At 36.7% G+C, this 21767-nt stretch overlaps 2 protein-coding genes across 3 annotated transcripts; one reads left to right on the forward strand and one right to left on the reverse strand.

The window, feature by feature from the left end:
* The first annotated feature begins 751 nt into the window (after positions 1 to 751).
* On the forward strand, positions 752 to 7823 carry vsnl1b (visinin-like 1b). 2 transcript variants are annotated; one of them, XM_027172310.2, is made up of 5 exons: positions 752 to 1210; positions 2124 to 2196; positions 3526 to 3690; positions 4323 to 4538; positions 5713 to 7823. In XM_027172310.2, exons 3-5 carry the CDS (start codon positions 3529 to 3531, stop codon positions 5908 to 5910), a joined length of 576 nt encoding a protein of 191 aa, XP_027028111.1. In that variant the 5' UTR covers positions 752 to 1210; positions 2124 to 2196; positions 3526 to 3528; the 3' UTR covers positions 5911 to 7823. The 2 variants fall into 2 exon arrangements, with proteins under 2 accessions (XP_027028111.1, XP_027028110.1); XM_027172309.2 differs by lacking the exon at positions 2124 to 2196 and having other exon boundaries at positions 759 to 1210.
* On the reverse strand, positions 7055 to 21179 carry smc6 (structural maintenance of chromosomes 6). The gene is made up of 27 exons (XM_027172306.2): positions 20985 to 21179; positions 18891 to 19043; positions 18675 to 18792; positions 17188 to 17293; positions 16968 to 17104; positions 16794 to 16855; positions 16511 to 16591; positions 16240 to 16341; positions 16034 to 16153; positions 15855 to 15950; positions 15522 to 15668; positions 15338 to 15426; positions 14954 to 15121; positions 14567 to 14745; positions 13399 to 13600; positions 12845 to 12959; positions 12524 to 12687; positions 12071 to 12206; positions 11577 to 11657; positions 11314 to 11484; positions 11094 to 11231; positions 9889 to 10034; positions 9662 to 9787; positions 9392 to 9497; positions 8642 to 8794; positions 8308 to 8405; positions 7055 to 8230 (listed from the first exon to the last, which is right to left on the reverse strand). The coding sequence occupies exons 2-27, from the start codon at positions 19032 to 19034 to the stop codon at positions 8152 to 8154; spliced, it is 3264 nt and encodes a 1087-aa protein (XP_027028107.2). The 5' UTR covers positions 19035 to 19043; positions 20985 to 21179; the 3' UTR covers positions 7055 to 8151.
* Positions 21180 to 21767: the final 588 nt, after the last annotated feature.

A 21767-nucleotide genomic window follows, 5' to 3' on the forward strand; every position in this document is an offset into this window, starting at 1 on the left:
TTGGGGGGACAATCCTCGGATGGTGGGGGACATGTCCCCTCCGTCCCCCCGGGATTTACGCCCATGTTCTGAGATGCTTTTCTGCTTAACACAGTTGTAAAGAGTGCTAAATTGAGTTACTGTAGACTTCCTGTCAGCTCAAACCAGACTGGTCTTTCTCCTCTGATCTCTCTCATCAACAAGATCTTTGAGCCTGCAGACTCTCCAACCACAGGACGCTTTTGTTATTAGCACCATTCTCTGTAAACTCCAAAGACTGTTGTGTTTTAAAATCCCATGAGATCAGCTGTTTCTGAAATACATAAACCAGCCAACATCTGGCACCAACAACCATGCAAAAGTTAAAGTCACAGAGACAATTTTTCGACGTTCTGATGTTTAATGTAAACATTAACAAAGCTCTTGACCTGATTGAGATCTACATAAATAGGCAGGTGTACAATGTTCCTATTAAAGTGAACGGTGATTGTATTTGTGCATATAAAATGACTACATTGTATGTATATTATAGTGTATTTATTTATTTTCTAAATCCCAATATAAACATGCAGGATTCTTCAGTGAATCATTATCTAGCCTATTTCAAATCAACAAACTGAAGTATTCTGATATCATAAAACCCCACACACTAACATGCGAATTGACGTCACTATTGTAGGCAAAGATATAATTGTGCGTACATCCTTCCTTTCAACAGTTATTAATTATTCAAATAGACTGTCAGTAGTACTGTTTTGATGCCAGAGATTATAGTCCCATGCAAACGCTGTACCACGAAACACCATCTGTCTCCTGTTTAAATGAGTATCTCCTGGCTCATACCTAAACACTGACAGCATGGCCACATAACGGTTAATGTGCTGTTTGCATGGAGTCCTGAGAGAAGAGAGAGAGTTTGCGCAAACGCGGAAAACACGCCGAGGCTCGCTGGCGCAGCGCAGTGTCCGCTCATTTCGTGATGCTCGGTGCGTGGCGCGTGCGTGGCGTCGCGTAGCCCAGCGCAGTGTGTGCGTTAGTGTGTGTGTTTGGAGAAGACGGATCTGTCGCTTCGAAATTACATCCACACTCACTGGGGAAAAGGTGTACTAAACGAAGCGGAATCTGAGGAGTCTGACTAGGTGCTCAGACAAAATCTTAAAGGTCCCGGGCGAATCGTTTGGCACCAGTAGCCTACTCACTTCCACTAAGCCCAATCCCAGTTTACTGGAAGGTAAGACGCGCTTGTCTCTATATAAGATATGCAGGAAAATTGATCTGATTGCAGTGGTATGTGTGTTTTTTATTCTGGCGAAAGCATCACATAGCCGAGATTCAGCCTATACCCAGTGTTAAGACGCAGTAAATGAATGAATGAGTGGCTGGGTGTGTGAATGAGTGAGAATTTTCACATGTAGGTTGTGACTGCGGTGCGTGGCCTGTTTTCCGCACACCGCATACGTGATTATTATGTGATTGTGCTTTTGAAATGACTTAAGGCTGAAGAAGTGCCGATATCACATACAAGCTTACATACAGCCTCGGTGGTTACTAGTTGCTCTGCATATGTACCTTGCAAATTGCGTATTTCTGCTCATTTTTCGTTAAACCCAAGCGGAGCTTAGAATGACAGTCTAAAAAAAACCTAGCAGCATCCTAATAATTCGTGATGCTCGTCCAGCGCAGTGGCATGCACAGACAAACGTGACTGCGTATTTTTCGGGATCAGTCAAAACTCTAACCAATTTCAACACTTCAAAATGGAAGACATGGTATATGATGTTAATTTCTGACATGCACAGGGATTGACGTGTTCTCATACACGAGATTTGCGTAATCTGTACACAAGACTTTGGAGTAAATATAGACAATAAACTGTTCCGCCTTAAAGACAGAATATGTTTTACAGAAGTGTGTGCGTATTTTAAAACCACTAATGCTCACTCTTTTTTGAGCATATAGCGTTAATTAGCCTAGTCTGTGCGCGCGCGCCTGTGTGTTTGTTTGTGTGTGTGTGTGTGTGTGTGTGTGTGTGTGTGTGTGTGTGTGTGTGTGTGTGTGTGTGTGTGTGTGTGTGTGCAGTGTGTGCAGTGTGTGGTGTTGGACTGAATATATTGCTGTGCCTCCTAATGGTTTCCATTCTCAAGGTCATTCACCGAGCGACTGGAGCTTGAAGGAGCCCTCAGTGGTCTTACATAACGTCCTGAGGTTTAGTTACCGGTACAGCATGATTATTACAACCATTTCTGTTTGATCTGCAATTAGATATTTTAACCACTAACGCTTTTCCTGATATTAATGTGCGTGCGCAATGCTACAGCGCTCCACTTGTTACATAATATTGCGTGCAGGTTAGGCAGAAAACACTATACGAGCCAAATGAAATGGTGAGGAGGCTGAAGACAGGCCCCTTCTACCAGCCCATGTCACCGTGTTACTGAGTACACTGTGTCTCTCTATGTGTATCAAGAAATATTGTAGAGTGGAATGTAGCATATTAGTTTGAACTGTTTATAAGAAAATGAAAAAGCTCAATATCTTGGATGTTTATTTATATATTCCCTCTCCCAGCAAATAGCAAGCAATAATATAAAATACACGCACACGCACACACACACACACACACACACACACACACACACACACACACACACACACACACACACACACACACACACACACACACACACACACACAATAGACTGTCTCTTTCCAAATGTTCAATATATTGAATACATAATATTCAAAGGTTCTGCACCTCTTTAAGGTTCTGCACGTCCCTATTGGCATATTGAGCAGGTTAACTGCTTTAAATAATAATAATAATAATAATAATAATAATAATAATAATAATAATAATAATAATTGAAGCAAGCCTAAAATGGTTTCGCACAAACATGTGCAGTCCATGCCAGCTCAAGAGCATACTGCCATTAAAGGAAAAAAGGACAGAGCAAAAAAAAAAAAAAAAAATCAACCATCCAGTCAGTAACCGAGAACCACCGAGCCACCATTTAACCATGTGGCTGTCAGTCTGTACATTTTTAATATGCTGGTGTAACATAATGTGTAATTAATGTTTTAACTGAAACATAAATTGAGTATAATCTTATATGTTACTGATTAATTATGTAATATACATCTGGTCAATAGGTCCAGTTCAGTATAACAGTTCAGAAGCCAATCAGAGTTCAACTGCACTTTGGTTGCATACCACTAATTTGCCACTGCCACATCACTGCCGTGTGTTTTTAAAAGAAATTCATAAATGATGAATAAATGATTTAAGAGTACATACTTTTTCCATTTTAAACTATTAAAGGAATCCTGAAAGCACCCAGTATGGATATGAGAATCCTTCATAGCCCTGATTATAATGTACACTTTTATTAGGTCCCAGAAAACTTCCCCTCTAGAAATGACCTGTTTGGAGAGTTTTCGATTAGTGACTGTGGAGGATCAAATAGGATACAATTTCCCACATGACTGTTAATTATAGTTCATGATCAGATATGACTGTATGTAAACATATTGCTTTTTCTTACAAAGATCATGGGGAAACAGAACAGTAAGCTAACCCCTGAGGTGATGGAAGACCTGGTGAAGAACACAGAATTTAATGAACATGAGCTCAAGCAGTGGTATAAGGGCTTCCTAAAAGATTGTCCCAGTGGTAAACTAAACCTGGATGAATTTCAGCAATTGTATGTTAAGGTGAGTAAGTCTGAATGGTCTTTTATTAAATTGACATATATCTTACATAATTCACTTGTCTATCAATTGCCACAACATTGGCCAACATAATGAGAGAGTTACACGCTTCACTCACCAAGAAACCAACCGTGGTTCAGCTGTGAAACTAAAACAGCATCATAATGTATTCCACAATGTATAATTTACCTGAATTAAACACTTCATTACACTCACCTGGGGTACAAATTTAACAGTTTTCATGTTTTGCTTTTTATTTACTACAATAATGCAAGTGAGACAAGAGAAATGCTTCTGAATGGATTACTCCTGCATTGCTATTTTGGCACTTTGAAGTTTGCTTTTACAGAAAATGAATCTGTTTATTAAAATTTCCAGTAAACCATCTAGATACTGCACTTGATGCACATCATGAAAACAATATGTGCATACCTCACTGTGGGTGTATCTGGAATATTTTGTATTTAACACCGCAGTACTCTACTTTTCAAAATTCTACATACATTCTGATCATCAATGCTTTCCAATAGATACTGAAAATGCAGTGGATCATATCATGGCATTTCAGGAGGTTTTTGCAGGAAATGCAACTTAGTAAATTTTATATTGAAGATAACTGAGCTTGTTTCTTGCAGTTCTTCCCTTATGGTGATGCATCAAAGTTTGCACAGCATGCCTTCAGAACCTTTGATAAAAATTCTGATGGTACTATTGACTTCAGAGAGTTCATTTGTGCCCTGTCCATCACATCACGAGGAAGCTTTGAGCAGAAGCTTAACTGGGCCTTCAACATGTATGACCTAGATGGAGATGGCAAAATCACTCGAGTGGAGATGCTGGAAATTATAGAGGTATGCGTATATTCTATTAATTTTTGGATTTAATTTTACAGCATTTAGTAGGCAATGTTATCTGTAATGACATAATATGCCCTGATTCAGAAGAGCTGCAAAAGATTTTAAACCATTTTGTTTAATCTTTGATCTCCAGGCTACATTATAATAATAGAGGATAATCTTCCAAACCATGCTAGTGAACCTGTGGCTTGGTGGAATATGACACTGACTTGTTTCTTTTATATTCTTTTCTATATAGGATTTTCCAACATCAACATCATGGATAAACAAGTTAGAAGTCATGATCATTTGAACCGATTTAGGTTCATGTGTTCTTGAACAGTTTCATACCTAATTCTTATCAGAAGGGTGCATTTTTATTCGCAGTGAACGTGTCTTGAAAATGATAATAGACAAAAGACAATAGATAAAAAATAAGATGTAGAAGTGTCACAAAAGGATCTATGATGATGTCCTATACAACTGAGCTTGTAAGCCATAAATGTGAGGCTTCAGTTATGTTTATTCAGTTAGCAGATGCTTTGCCCAAGAGAGAATTTTAGTGTTTCCCATTTTGTTTTTCAACAACCATCAATATGTTCCAATATCAGAATATTTTCTGATATTTCTGAAAATGAAGAGAAAATGAATTATAGAAGTGTCCAGTCATAACAATGCATCATAATACCTGTTTACTAATGGCACAAATGTGTTTAGCAGCAGATACAACAAAATGCATTGAAACTCACTGTTTTGTTCAAAAGATTCAAGGTTCTGTCATTTATTTTGAAATGCACAGTGAAACAGGCAGTTAAATTGTACATAGCTATTCTTACTCTGCATTCCTTCTGGTCACCAGTAAAGGCACATAGATATTATACATTAATTAGAAATAGATGTCTTCAAGGACAACGAGTGAGAATCTCATTTGATTTAAATTAAACAGAGAAGACTGTTCACAAAGTCTCAGAGGTTCCACAATAAACTGAAATGAAAGCTGCTTCTGGTTCAGGCATGACTTAGATCAAAACCCGCTGCCTGTTTTTCCATACAATAATTATACAATCATTTGTGAGAGTGAGGATTACTTAGCAGCTTTGCAACAAAAAATTAAGAGCAAATGAAAAGGTTACATTTTGGCTGGCCATGAAGGGAATAAATATATATTGTGTGTTCCCTTTCTTTAAAGGCTATTTACAAAATGGTTGGCACTGTGATCATGATGAAGATGAATGAGGACGGCCTGACACCAGAGCAGAGGGTGGATAGAATCTTTAGCAAGATGGATAAGAACAACGATGACCAAATCACTCTCGATGAGTTCAAGGAAGCAGCAAAGAGTGACCCATCTATTGTACTGCTTTTGCAGTGTGACATGCAAAAGTGAGGGTTTGCGAGTCAGCACACTCTGGACTGAGTATGTTGTAATGTTTTATTCGTGTTCAGCCAATTTCCACAAGATTACGATGAAGTATATTTGGACTATTCAGATGAACCTGCTTCTTGTGGTTGAAAATCTAGTATGCATGAGAATGTCAAATGCTAAGAGTTCTTAATATAAATCTTAATTTAATTTCAAATTTGCAACAATGTACGGTGTGCAAAATAAATGAGCCATTTTCATTCTTCCATTGTTAGTCAGTGAAGTGCTCCACAGTAGGCATCACATTTCTAGCTACACTGCTTACAGATCATATTTACCACAATAGCTACTGTATTTACTACAGTGGTTCAGGCAGTAAAAACAAAATGTCACACTAAATGTTTCAAGTTCTATCAAAACAGTATGATCTTAAAAATCAAAGGAGGGTAGAGGGGTTAAATTAGCCTCCCAAATGTGCTTGTACCTGATAATAAATGTAAGTTATTTGCATGCATGTACTAAGTGTAAAGTTTAATCTTTATCTCTTCTTTGGGCAACCTTGACAAAAAATATAAGGAGGCCTTATAAATGACAACATTAATAATATTAAAGATGTGCGAGATTTCCATGTGTGATTCATCAGCCCATTAGATATCTTTCCTCGGATGCATGTTTCTCCCAAAACACCTACAGTGTGTATTTGTATAAGCTATCTGTAAGGGCAACGATATATTGTGCATCTTGTCTTGGACCAATTTAGCTTTTATGTGTAAAGTGATGCTGAAAGTGATATTCACAGAGTTGACTTTTTCACAGCTACACCTGTGTAGTTCCTAATAAACTGGAAACTGTGTATTTATCATTTTTAGCAGACACCATTTTGGCAGTGTACTAGGTACTCTTTCAATGTATCCATTAAAGCGACAACTCTGTGTCTTAAACAGATATTTAAAACTGCATTATAAATGATAACTGCTCAACCACATTACATACATTGCCTTTTATTTACACATTAATCATGTCAATGTGTGCGTGAATGAATGTGAGTGAGTGATTAATTTTGACAAGTCAGTTGTCCCATGTAACTTTGTTCTATGGAGAACTGTATTAAAGCTTGTCCTCCCCATAATCAAGAAGCAATCAACAACAAATGTTCTTAGTACAGAAATTCACTCGAAATGATGTTTTTATTAAACTGCTTTTTTTTTGTAAAATATTTCTACACTGTTGACATTTCAAGTAATATTGTTTATACAGTAAAAAAATAAGGCATCTTATGAAGGAGAATTATGAATTTTGCAAGTGAGCTGAGCCACAACTTAATTTTACCACCTAAAACAAACTTATAGTTCCTCACATACACAGAATAAGTGACAACTGCAAGGTATCTTGCTTAGAAAAATGTGCTTTATCTGTAAATAAGGTTATGGGCTGAGGCATTTGATATGGTGCATGCCATAAATATTGAATAGTCTCATCTCACACTAAAAAAGTTCCCCTACAACATCAACTGTAAGAACCCCAAAACATTTGGAATGTATTATCCAACAGATATCAGTAATGATAAATATCTTTCCTGCTTTTTGTTTGCACAACTGGAAAATATGGTGTTGCTGTTTTCTTGCTTTCCACAAAAAAGAAAGCATCAAGTAAATGCATGTTCTATAAGGCTCAGGATGCTACGCAGTTTTATCTCCGAACCTCCTTGTAGAAAATAACAATAATAATGTGTTTGTAAATCCCAAAATTCCAGTGTATATCTTTTCCATGTAAATATCTGTACCTAACATGAAAAATGAATGATCAGATTTAAATTTTATTGTGAAGTATGTTGTTTGTGTTTTATTTGTGGCATGTCTTAAACACACTATGTAATGGTTGCGCTGACAACATTGTGTGATTCCAATCAATAAACTGTCTATGGGCTGTTTTCACTATATAGTGTGTGATTAAGTTTTGTATTTATAAATAAAACAAACAAACAAAAAAGTACACAGTACAACTGCAAAAAAATGGGATACTAACATTGAATTAATTGGCCCATTTATAACTGTAATATTGCTACTTCAGCAATTTTTCAGCATTTAAAAAAAATGACTTTTATTAAAGCAGTTTCAAATACAACTTTTCTATAAAACAGTAAATGCATATTAAAACCCAAATAAAACTAAATGGATAAACATTTAAAATATATATATATATATATATATATATTCTCAACAAAGTAAGAATTCACTCCCTTCTTGGTTTCTGTGACATGTCCCCTCACCCATCTGATGTCTCTGTTTCTCTGTCTGGATCTTGCAATTGGTGGATTTTAATATGATTACTCTTAGGCAGATGGCTATAAGAAAACAGTATATTTTAGTTTCATGAATTGTACCATTAAAAGACAACATTGAGGTACCATTAGTTCTTTACCTGGTGGATAAAGGAGTGATGAAGATGAACTGTCGGAGATGCTGACGCTCAGAGAGCTCAAGAAGCAGGTCCAGTGAGATCCGTCGGTTGTGCATGTCCTGCATAGGCAAAGAAATAATAAACTAACAAACAAAATGAAGATATAAGCAGCAATGTTTAAGATCCAAGCACTTTTTGTGACTGCTCCATTGGGGAAAAAGACATTTTGTGCTTGAACCATAAATCGACAGATTAATCGTATAAATACATTAAGCAATAAACAATAGCAATAAACAAAGCATGAAAATACACGCAGGTCACTTTAAAGTACAATAAACAATACAATCTCTCTTACCATGTACACATCAAACTCATCCAGGCATCTAAATGGGGATTCTGTGATCTCCCACAAGGAAAGAATAAAGCAAACTGTGGAAAAGGAGCGCTCGCCTCCAGACAGAGAGCGCATGTCATTAATTTTGTCATTCTCCTGACCTGGTGGCTTCACCTTTAGCAGACACAAATCAAACATTAAAAAACAATAAAATGGTCGCATATAGGACCTATTTTTAGGATAATGCATATTCCAACTAATACAGTATATACATTCATTCATTCATCTTCTACCGCTTATCCGAACTTCTCGGGTCACGGGGTGCCTGTGCCTATCTCAGGCGTCACCGGGCATCAAGGCAGGATACACCCTGGATGGAGTGCCAACCCATCGCAGGGCACACACAATCTCATTCACTCACGCAATCACACACTCTATCATGCATTTCTTTGGACTGGGGGAGGAAACCGGAGTACCCGAAGAAAACCCCCGAGGCTCGGGGAGAACATGCAATCTCCACACACACAAGGCGGAGGCAGGAATCGAACCCCCAACCCTGGAGGTGTGAGGCAAACATGCTAACCACTAAGCCACCGTGCCCCCTACCGTATATACATTCCAACTTAATTATACATATATGGAGTAGCTTTGTTTATCTACATGTTTAATGTATATATGTCCTAAGGAACTGAAGTAACCTGGTTGGAATTATCAGGGTTACTAAGTTTTACATCTTACAAAAAAAAAAAAAAAAAGAAAGAAAGAACATACTGAAATGGAAAGAGTTTCATTGTTGTGATCAAACATCATGGACCCGCAGCAGTTCAGTTTGATGAGGAAATTGTTGAAGTATAACTTGCATCTCACTGAGAGGGATCTGTCAGAACAGCAAATCAGAGACATTTTATATTTTGAGAGTTATTGAACTAGACAAATTTATACATGACATTACAAACACCTTTTAGGATTTGAAATGCTGATATTGTTTTTGTTTGTTTTATGATAGAATCTCTAGCAATCACACAGCAAAGCTCACACTACCTTCTCAGGGTTTTGTATCGAGCCTGCCTGTCAGTCATGATGTTGTCCAGACGATCAATAAACTTCTTCAGATCTCTCAGCTGACTGGATTTGTTTTTATAATTACTATGGGCCTCAGCATACTCCCTTGTGAGTAAAGAAGGCCAGATATCAGTTGTTTTTATCAATACATAAAAAATATTTAAAAAAATCATCAAATGGTAAAAGTAGTATAGAAGTGTGTATACCTGATCACTTGTTCCTGATTGCCATGGGTGCTCTCTTGTGAGCTGATCTTCAGGCGCAGACGTGTGATCTCTGTGTCGATGCTCTTGGCACTTCGATCTGGACGTTGAGAAACAGGGCAGATTTCTTTGGCTTGTGCTTCAATGTCCTAATGAAAAAGAGAGAAAAGTGACATACTGAAGTACATTTGTCTTTGACAAGTAGTCTGTGTTAGCCACAAAGAAAACGTGTTACTGTTATCTTACAGCAACAGATATCCTTTGTCGTTGGCAATTCCAGACAAAACTGACAGTTTTTTTTTAACTATTACAACTCTGTAAAATCTTAGTATTATAGCATATATTCAAACATTTCATTCTCCATAATTTATCCTTGAGGTGTCAAGAGTGTCAAATAAAACACACTCAGTCTCAACAAATAACGATTATAAAGAAAATTATTCAGTTTCTGCATGAAAGAAAACATAGAAGACCAGAAGTTAACACTGGATTTCTATTAATAATACACACTGTCAATAACCAGGACAGTTATCCTCAATTATTCACAAATACCACATCCACCACGATGATTAACACACTAGGAAATATATTTAGGTACCACCTAAATAAATTAAAAAAAAAAAAAAAAAAAGGCAAAAATTATGTTGAAAAACAGTCAATGGTCAGCCAATCAGCAACATACACAAAGAGAACAAGGCAAAGATCACAACTGAAGAAAAAAAAACTCCAGAATAAAATTTAACAATGAGAAAGTCAACAACTCTCAAGGAACTTCTCAGTAACAACTGACAACACAGAACATGCCTAGATAAAGTCAACACAAAAACATATATTCAAAGACTAAATAAAGGAGCAAAGTGAAAACAGGTGAACGTAATCATGAGTGAGGGAGAGTACCAGTGACATGAACCAAAACAAAAAGTCTAATGGTGACATAAATATACAACAGCATGGATATACTATATGTATGCAGTGCTGCTTGCTCAGAGAACAGAAATACATGACACACTTGTCTTTTTCATTGCTGTTTAGGATAGACAGCAAGTTACATTTTTTAAAGGGGGTCAATTTGGAACACACGCTAAAAGAAAAAATCTGTCACAGTTCTATATAAAGCCTTTAAGATTTTCTCCACAGGGACAAACAAAAAAGTTTCTCAAAACACATGATTAGATAAAAATACACAACATATGATTACTTATTGGTACCTGTTTTTCCTTTTCTTTGCAAGTGAGGTTTTCTCTCATGACCTTTATATTGTCCTGATGTGTCTTGACCTTCCCTTCCAGGATCTTGAAGGTCTGTTCCAGTTTATTGCGTTCGGCCTCAGCTTTCCCTTGCTCCTCCTGATTACAAAACAAGCCATTTCCAGCTGAATGTCATGAGCTGACTTGAATATTTTGCCAGACCTCAGTTATTCCAACTAACCTTCATTTGATCACTTTCATCTGAGAGCTGCTCTCTCTTGTTTTTCACATCCATGTATTTCCGATCAATGTCTGTGATTGCCTTATTATGCTTGTCCAGTTCACGTTTTGCTTCTTTTACATTTTTTCTCTCTAGCTCAATCTTCTGCTCATTTTCTTGACCTTCTTCTTCCTTTAGAAATTAGACATCAGAAAACATAAAAAAAAATGTCAGTGAGTTGATAAATGGCTTAGGCAAATCATCGTCGCATACAGAATACATACCAGTGAACTGACGTCCTCAGCCTGTGTCTCCTCAACATTCTCTAGCTCGATTATTGATGCTTTAACTCTATTGATACTTTCCTGTGCATGAAGACAAATGCATAGAAAAAAGCTAATACACTGAAATTTCCATACAACAGCTGTACAAGAAGAAACCCTGAAGAAATTCGATTCAATGAAATGTGTTAGTGAATTGTTGAATCAGAGAATGGTAAAACCTGAATAAAGCTGTGCAACATTTATTAAGGAGTTTGTAAGGTTGAATATTTGTACTAGAATATTGTAGAATATTTATATATATATTATATATATAATATAATATATATATTATATATATAATATAATATAATATAATATATATATATATATATATATATATATTATTCATTACTTGGCAACAGGCTTCTAGAACATTACACATATCAACGTATTCACAGTTCTCACTAGTATAAGTACAATCGGAGAGTGGAGCTGAAGGAACACGATTGTTGTACCTGATTTTTTTTGCATGCTATTTTTGCACTGCGCAGCTTTTCTTCCATGGAATGAATGTCCTGCCTCACCGAGTTTAAATGAAGTTGAAATCTGTTGAGCTGTGCTTGATGATTTTCCACCTCTGACTGCACCAGACTGCACATATTTAAAAATAGATAATAACTTAATTATAATGCACGAAAAATACAAAACACAAACATGTATTGCATATTGTTATTGAATTTGAAAATCATAGCTTGTATTTTAAAATCCTTTTTATATCATTTTTATATCAGGCACAGGAATGATATATGAATTATGCACAGGAAAAATATAACAAATAACACATTTTACCACAAAGTCACAAACAGGTAGTTACAAGTTCACAAGTAGTTTAGCATAAGTAACTAAAAATAAGTAATTCTTGAAAATAGACCAGCATATCATCTTATAAGTAGAAGAACTTTACTTGCCGAATTTCTGCCTCTGGATCCCCACCGAGGTATTTAACCATAACTTCTTGTTCAGGGGTATAATAGCGATTGGTAAAAACCTGATCACCATCAGCAGTGAAGGCCTCACGACAATTTACAGGGGGCCTCTGCATTTGCATGACTCTTCTGGCAACAGCATTCTCCTACATTTCACAGTTTATAAAAATACCATTTTTAAACCAGACAAGTTATATTATTCTCTGGAAACTAAAACAAAAATATAAATATTTAATGATTATATGATATCTAACTATATATCTGTTAGATCAAATGTAAGGCCCCAAGTATTAGTCTACTTACTTTGATTATAAGAATACACTCGATGCTCCGCATGTCTATTAAACAATTAACGATTACAGGATTTTCAATGATGAGAGAGTCCAAAACTGATGGAAACTCGGGATGACGTACAGCTCTAATACCATCAAAAACAAGAAGCATAAAGATACCGGTTCAAGACTTCATTTTCAGACAGCATGTGAGCAAATTTATTTGTGTTGCAATCATTATCAGCTGAAAACCAAGGTCCTGTAACTACTACCCACTAATGGTTCTATATTTGTCTACAAAAATGTTTATTCTGCATTGCACTTTGAAATCTAATCCTGGAATTGTACAAGAGGAAATTTGAGAACATATTTCGACCTATGCACTTGTATTAGACAATATAGTATCGATTATCCCTGTATGCCAACACATATACTGAAAAGTAGTTGAAATATTTCCAGAGTAAAATGTCTACTATTGTCCTTTTAGTTTACTATGACTTTTTTTTTTAAATCCACATTTCATTTCAGGTTTGTTCTACGTTACTGATGGTAATCTAAATGTAAACTTTAAAGTGAAATACTAACCGGTGTTGAACGTTGTAGACTTGGTCTGAGAAAGAACACACCACAATCTGGGGTCGGCTGCTTTTAGGAAAATGCGGAGACATCAGCTCCTGTAAGACCCTTTCATCCTTGTAATTGTCACAGCAAAACGTTTTCATGAAACTCCTTAAGCAGCTTTCCACAGCCACAGCTAGACTTGGATCCTGAAGTCTGATGCATGCACCTGGTGGGAAAAAAAAGCAAGAATTATTTCAGCATTTTCCATTTTGTTTATAAATGGGACATCTTCAAAAACAAATACACTATAAACTTATGAATGGACAGACTGAGTCAGTCATTGTTTGAATATTCTTGTTTCAATACACAAAATGCAAGTTTAAATATACTTCATCTATGAAACATAAGGGCCATCAAATCAAAGCTAAAGAAAGCTAAGACCATCCCATGATATCTGTACAGACCCTTGACAACTTAAATCTCCTTACAGCCATTCCAGTGAAACTGACATGACTACCATCATCAACAAAATAATTATATACAATAGTTAATGGTTCATGGAGTGTGGATGCCTGTCTATCACAACCAGATGAGCTTTCTGAAAATCCTGTTGTTGGTCAATTAAATGCTTCCACACAACCTTGGCAAACTATGTCTTCACTGACCTTGATTACTGCAATGAGCCATTGTCATTCTGGAATATGACTTGGCTAACCTCTTTCATTCCAGTGAAGTGAAATATTACAAAGCATACAGAGATTCTATAATTTGGCAAAAAATTCTGTGTGCTTCCAAATTTGCAGCATGTTTACAATTACAGCATTTAGCAGACGCCCTTATCCAGAGCGACGTACATAAGTGCTTAAATCTCTAGCATTGAATACATTAATGCTGGCTCACTAGGTTACATACTTAAGATACCATGAGTTTAAAACATTTGTTCAAAGTTACAATGAAAAAGTGTCAACGTGTTTTTTTTAATGCAAAAGATAGGGAAAGAAGTGCTAGTTGAAGTGTTTCCTGAATAAGTAGGTCTCTAGAATTTATGCAATAGCACATAAAAATATCTGGCTCTGTACCTGAGAATAATCATGAATTTCATTAGACTATGAATGAAGATAAACCATAAGAAAGAAAACCCCTTTGCTAGGCAACTGTCAGACCTGTGACCTGTTATAAATAAACTTTTCACCTATTGGCCCCACAGGTTTCTTAATAAAGCGTCCTTGAGCATATGCTTTGTCTATCGATTCCATTAGTTCTGGCATTCGATCACCAAATCGTCTTAGTCTGTTGGATCTGCTGGCTGTCAGTTGGTTCTTTCTCTTCAGTTTGGACTCCAGAGAGACCTGGATGTTTTTTTCTTCCATGCTATAACAAGAAAGTAAGGTAAGTATTTTTTCTTTCTTTCTAAAAAATTACATTGTACAGGTCATTACATGCCACACTTACTAATCATCATGCTAAATGCAAACAATAAAAGACATCATTATGGATAATTACCTGAAAATATTTTTCATGCCAGTTGACATACCAAACTAATGGATATTACCTAAAGGTTTTATAGGGCCAGTTTTACCTTAGCTTGTCATATTCTTCCCTTCCTTTGAAAAGGGCCTGCTGTTTGTCCTTAATTTCTTGATTAAGGGTTGTAGACTCTGTCTCAAGTTTTTCCAGCTGCTTCTTCATAGCAGATATTTTCTTCATCTGCTGTGTCTGCTCTGCTTCATGATTCCTTCTCCCATTACTGACAAAACAATGGAAAATGCTCATTAATACAGAACTGACAAAAAACGTGAGAGACAATGTGGGTGTTGTCAAGATACTCAAAGAAGCTTTAGAAGATAAAGAAGATAATAAACAGTCAATGGGCAACACAATAAAAATATAAATCATTAAATTACACAAACCACATAAGCTCTTAAAAAACAACTTTTTATTGTCCTTACCCAATTGCACTCACCTATTATTTATTTTATTAATTCTCTCACGAAGAAGGCATTGCTCTTTTTCTAATTGTTTTAATTTGTTCTCAGCACGAAAGTAAACCACCTAAAAACATGGTTAAACAATGTGACATCACTGAAAGTATGTTAAAATAGAAAATATGAATGTTTCAAGAAATAAAATCAGGAGATCAATCTTACTTCCTGGTTCTTCTGGTCTTTACTTTTGAGCTTTGCCTCTTCTTTCAGTTTTCGACATTCCTCCACCAAACATTCATCCTCCTCTTTTATTTTTCCAAGCTTCTGTTGGATATCCTGCAATTTCTTTTCAGTAGCACTAACTTTACTCTAGAAGAGGAAGCATAGACCTTTCAGAGCATAGAAAAAACCTCATGTATTAGCTTCACATATGACATGGATAATAAAATACTCTTAATTCAAGTATGAATTTAATTCTTCCTATTTAAATAAATCCCATAACAATAGGCAGTGTTCAATTCTGGAGTGCAATTGGGACGGCTGTGCATCACATACCCGACAGAGCTGCAGCTTCTGTTCGTTACGTTCATCATTCTGTACTTTATCAATTTGATCCTTCAGCTGTTGCACTTCTCTCTCCTTTTCTCCCACCTGGGCAAATAAAGAATACATAATGTCTAATATTTATTGTTGTATTATACATTATTACTAAGCAACCCAGAGATAAACTGTACCATTGCCCACGCCATCATCTTCTGTAGCTCTTCCAGAGATTGCCTCACTTTCTCAAGTGTTGCTAAACTTTCATACTTTTCTTTCTTTTGTAGAAACAACTGTCTGAGATCTCGCAGACACTAAAAATGCACAAAACAACAGCTTTTAACCAAGTCATAATACTATAGTATAAATTGCCTTAGGAAGCACAGTAACACTAATTTACCTCCTCCTGCCTTTCTACTTGATCCCGTGTCAGAGCTTTGGTCTGCTTGATGTGAAAGTAGTCTCGCTTCATCTGCTCTAGTAGAGTGGCCTTCATGAAAAACTTCATGAAAAAAAAAAGAGACAATAACTTTGATAACTCCAAGAGGTTGGAGATGTAAATAAGCCTAATCGCAAAGTACACCAGTAAACTGTAAGTTTAAACATATCGCTTTGTTCTTTTAACTTTGTTTCAATTATTTACTCTAAACAAATTAGAGATCTTTTATTACCTTGTACTTATCTGCTTCGCTTTTTGAATGAATGAATTGTTTACTCATTTCCTGATTTAAGATTGAGACTGGGTTGTCAACCTGAAATAAGTAAAAATGACAATTTGGAACATAGACAAAGCACAGGTGGAATAATAAACGAACAATAATACTAATAAAAATAAAATAAATAAATTATATAATATATATAATTTTATTTATTCTTCATTTATTATTCCACCTGTGTGTGTGGGTATATATATGTATATAAAAAAGAAAATTATTTGCAAAAATCATTTACTACCTGTATGTTGAAATGGTCCAGTATTGCTGTTAACTCTTCCTTCTTAGTGGAGACAATATGCCCTGAAGAAAGAGAAACAGTGAGTTTATGGTTTTTGTTAGAGCAAAAGAGCATAAAGGTCAGCAAAAGAACAATTAATTATTTATTATTATCATTATTATTTTTTTTTTTTACCAGATTTGTTCTTAATCTTGCTTGTCCTGCAACCATCACTGGTGATCCTTTGCTCGACAGAGATGTAATCCCCATAGACATCACCTTTATAAGCATCGCTTCCTCTGTTTTTCAATTTTACTGTAACTTCTGCAGAGCTGGTTATGAAATAATATAAAAGCATAAGACCATTTGTTCTGTGTGAATATATACATATACATATTTTTTAAAAGAATCTCACCTTTCTCCATATTTCACAAAACTTTTCAAAGAGGCTCCTCTGTTGGTTGTAGTGGCTTTGCCACCCAAGCCAACAATGAGCGCAGTGAGAATAGCGCTCTTCCCACCTAACATTGACAATAACAAATATCAAATACAATTATCAGCTATTTAATTATAGTTATTTTAATTTTTTTTCCCAAAACACATGAAAATACACTAGTATGGAGTGTGGATGCCTGTCTATCACAACTAGATGAGCTTTCTGAAAATCCTGTTGTTGGTCAATTAAATGCTTCCACACAACCTTGGCAAACTATGTCTTCACTGACCTTGATTACTGCAATGAGCCATTGTCATTCTGGAATATGACTTGGCTAGCCTCTTTCATTCCAGTGAAGTGAAATATTACAAAGCATACAAAGAGATTCTATACAACTGTGTGCTTCCAAATTTGCAGCATGTTTACAATTACAGCATTTAGCAGACGCCCTTATCCAGAGTGACGTACATAAGTGCTTAAATCTCTAGCATTGAATACATTAATGCTGGCTCACTAGGTTACATACTTAAGATACCATGAGTTTAAAACATTTGTTCAAAGTTACAATGAAAAAGTCTCAAAGTGTTTTGTTTTTTTAAAATGCAAAAGATAGGGAAAGAAGTGCTAGTTGAAGTGTTTCCTGAATAAGTAGGTCTTCAACCGTCGCTTGAAAATAGCCAGTGACTCAGCTCTCCGGACCTCTAGGGGAAGTTCATTCCACCAACTTGGTGCCAGAACAGAGAAGAGTCTTGTACTGTAGTATACTTGCCTCTTACCCTGAAAGATGGTGGAACCAGGTGAGCAGTGCTAGTAGATCGGAGGTTGCGGGGTGCAGTGCGAGGAGTGATGAGGGCTTTTAGGTAAGAGGGAGCTGGTCCATTTTTGGCTTTCTAGGCCAGCATCAGTGTTTTGAATCTGATGCGTGCAGCGACCTGAAGCCAGTGGAGGGATCGCAGCAGCGGGGTGGTATGCGAAAACTTTGGCAGGTTGAAAACAAGTCGGGCAGCTTTTAGGGTGGGAAGAACCACAAAGAATGGTCAATTTCTAGGTACCTTTGACCATTTAGTGTGTCTAAGAAGGGGTTTGATCACCTCATGTGGTAGCGGGATGTTGTATGTAGAAGGTCAGTGGTTAAGGTGTTGGAATACTGATCAAAAGGTCATAGGTTCAAATCCCAGGTTCACCAACCTGCCACTTCTGGGCCCCTGAGCAAGGCCCTTAACACTCAGTTGTATAAATTGAAATAAAAAAAAAAAAGTAAGTCAATCTGGATAAGGGTGTCTGCTAAATGCTGTAAATGTAAAAATGTAAATGATCAACTATAAAAAATTGGGAGCACTTATTGTGTGCCCCTAAACTGCACTCCAAACCTTCATAAGCAAAAAATGGATATGAGCATGCTATTTAATTTTCAACTCAACTTGATATAACATAAAAGTGTAATAAATAGTTTTGATCATCCTTACTTCCATTATTTCCAACAATAAAATTAACATTCGGTCCAAACTGAAAAGGGCCAAGCAAGTGATGACTCATGAAATTCTTCAACGTGATGCTCTCAATAACACCAATATCTCCAGCACTCTGAAACAAAACAAACAAACAAAAATGTAAAGACCATTACAGTACAGTGAAAAGTATAATTCTGTCAATCTGTGAAATAAACGAATCGCCTGACAGACCGAGGTAGTGAAATGATGCTCCGGATAAAAGCCTGCTTCCTCGTCCATGTCCTCATCCTCAAGCCCGTTTGCCGTGCCCTCTATCCTGCGGGCTTTTGCAGGCCTTTCAGCATGCTGAACGTTGGTCTTTCTTTTATTCATCATATAAATAGGCTGAAAATTAGAAAAGTCTGTGTGAGTGTTGAGTCTACAGTGCAAGTATTCAGACCCCCTTCACTATTTTCAATTTTATGTTTGTTATGTTATGCACTCTGATCAATAAAATCATAAAAATTATTTTTTTTAACATTAATCTACCCCATAATGAAAACAGAATTTTAGAAATGTTTGCAAATGTGTGAAAAAGAAAAAACTGAACACATGTACATAAGTATTCAGACCCTTGGCAATCACGCTTAAAATTTAGCTCAGATGCCTCCAATCTTTCTTGCTACTTTGTTGCTGGATTGTTTCTACACCTTGATTGGATTCCATCTGTGGTAAATTCAATTGATTGGACACGATTTATAAAGGCACACACCTCACATCTGACAATACATATCAGACCAAAAACCAAGCCATGAGGTTAAGGTAACTGCCTGCAGAGCTTAGAGCAAGATTGTTGCAAAAAGAGCACAATGGCCTCCACTATTCTCAATTGGATGAACTCTGGCACAACCAGAACGAGCTAGTCATCTGGCCAAACTGAGCAACTGTTGGAGAAGGTCATTAGTAAGGTGACTAAGAACCCGATGGTCACTGAGCTCCAAAAATCCTGTGTGGAGATGGAACAAAGTTCCAGAAGGACAATCATCACTGCAGCCCTCCACCAATCTGGGCTTCAGGGCAGAGTGGCTAGACAAAAGACTCTCCTCAGTCCAAAACACATGAAAGCCTTCTTGGAGTTTGCAAAAAAGCACCTGAAGGACTCTCAGAGTACAAGTAACAGAGTACTCTGGTCTGATCAAACCAAGATTGAACTATTTGGCCTCAATTCTAAACATAATGGCTAGAGGAAACCAGGCAATGCTCATCACCTGCCCAATACCATCCCAACAGTGAAGCGTGGTGGTGGCAGAATCATGCTGTGGAGGCGTTTTTCAGCAGCAGGTCCTGGGAGACTGGTCAGAGTTGAGAAAACGCTGAATGGAGCAATGTACAAAGATATCCTTAAAAACCTGTTCCACAGTGCTCAGGGCCTCAGACTAGCCTGAAGGTTCACCTTCCAACATGACTACAACCCTAAGCACAAAGCTAAGACAACACCAGAGTGGCTTAGAGACAACTCTGTGAATGTCCTAGAGTGGCCCAGCCAGATCCCTGACTTGAACACTAGTGAACATACCTAATGAGACCAGAAAATGGCTGTCCTTCAACGGTCCCTATCCAACCTATCTACACTTGAGAGGATTTGCAAAAAAGGAATGGCAGAAAATCCCGCAATCCAGTTGTTTAAATTTCTGTCATGCCCAAAAATACTTGAGGCTGTAACTGCTGCTAAAGACACAAAATACTGAGTAAAAGGCTTAAATACTCCTGCAGATGTGAGATTTCAGTTTTTGCATTTTTAATGCATTTACAAACATTTCTAGAATTTTGGTTTCACTTTGTCATTATGGGGTTTTGAGTGTGTATATATTAACAAGGAAAACATAGTATCAGGCTGCAACGTGACCAAACAAACAAGTGAGGGGATCTGAATGCTTTCTGAATACACTGTATATATGGAGGAGCTTTGGTTTGACTTTTATCTGAACTCTATAATATCCTCTATACTAAATAGACATGAGCTGAACATTTTACTGCCAAAACGAACCAGCTGGCAAGCTCTGTATTTATTATAACAACCCGTTAAACATTGTTTTCTTGCTTGGCTCAACACAAGATATTACTCCTTGTGATTCAGTTGAATACACATAAACGGCTAAATAAACAAAGACTATGCAAAAACTATGCGCGCCAAATAGCGCCAGATGCGTCACGGCTGAAAACAGCACATTGTGCAGGATCCCACTACACTGACTTCACAAAACCTGAATCCTACATAGTGTAAATCGCTCTAATGTGTATTAGTTAAATCGTATTCAGTGTTGTATAGTATTTAAACAGACTTACTCCACTTCCCCACGCCTGGAAGCGAAGGTTTCTTCCGACTACTTTGCCGCTTCCGGTTTAGAAACGGTTGGGAGGGATGGGTGTAGCTTGGGCCGCTAAGCGTTATGTTTTCTTATTAATGTGGTTCGCAGGTTGATGTCCGTTTTTCAGAAAGCACTTTTTAATTTCCCCTGGTTTTCCTGTGTACTTTAGTTGTGTAACGACAATGATTGGCCTCAAAGTACCACAATGCAATGCGGCTATAGTACGCAGTAGAACTGCCTGTATCAGAGGGAAAAGAATGGCATTGTGGGTAATGTAGGCAACCTTGAACCAAAGTGAAAACGTCAACAAACTTAAAGTTAACTCAAAATTACATTACGTAACATAAACCTCAGGCAAAAGTTAGCTGTTTTTTTTTTTTTTTTATCTTTTAATGTAGTTAAATCGTAGTTAAATCTGAACATTTGTAACATAGTTATGAGAGCCTGATAAATACTCGATAAATCGTAATTATTAATTAATCTCAGACTAATGAATTAATTTCAGACTAATTCCGTTTATTAGGGCTGTGCAACATTCAAGTCACGAAGCTCCTCGTTATCACTCATTATACTGCTAACATTTGTCTTAGCTGTTAGCAACTAGCCTGAAATAATAATTATTATCGATTGATAATTGATTATTATACTTGAGGTAGTCAACACATTGAGAATTCCAGAAATGTATTATGAAACTGTTATTAAATGCTGTGTTATTGAATCACCATCTTCAGATTTACTTGTAAAGGCCAGAAAATGGCCT

This window comes from Tachysurus fulvidraco, chromosome 12 (genome assembly GCF_022655615.1).
Source record: "Tachysurus fulvidraco isolate hzauxx_2018 chromosome 12, HZAU_PFXX_2.0, whole genome shotgun sequence".
Lineage (NCBI taxonomy): Eukaryota > Metazoa > Chordata > Actinopteri > Siluriformes > Bagridae > Tachysurus > Tachysurus fulvidraco.

Coding starts and splice junctions, on each gene's coding strand:
- smc6 (XM_027172306.2), bottom strand. CDS start 19,034: ATGATGAATAAAAGAAAGACCAACGTTCAGCATGCTGAAAGGCCTGCA. Junction 12,207..12,523: donor GATCCAGAGGCAGAAATTCG/GCAAGTAAAGTT, acceptor AAATATGTGCAG/TCTGGTGCAGTCAGAGGTGG. Junction 11,658..12,070: donor TAGCATGCAAAAAAAATCAG/GTACAACAATCG, acceptor CTTCATGCACAG/GAAAGTATCAATAGAGTTAA.
- vsnl1b (XM_027172310.2), top strand. CDS start 3,529: ATGGGGAAACAGAACAGTAAGCTAACCCCTGAGGTGATGGAAGACCTG. Junction 3,691..4,322: donor TTCAGCAATTGTATGTTAAG/GTGAGTAAGTCT, acceptor TGTTTCTTGCAG/TTCTTCCCTTATGGTGATGC. Junction 4,539..5,712: donor AGATGCTGGAAATTATAGAG/GTATGCGTATAT, acceptor CTTTCTTTAAAG/GCTATTTACAAAATGGTTGG.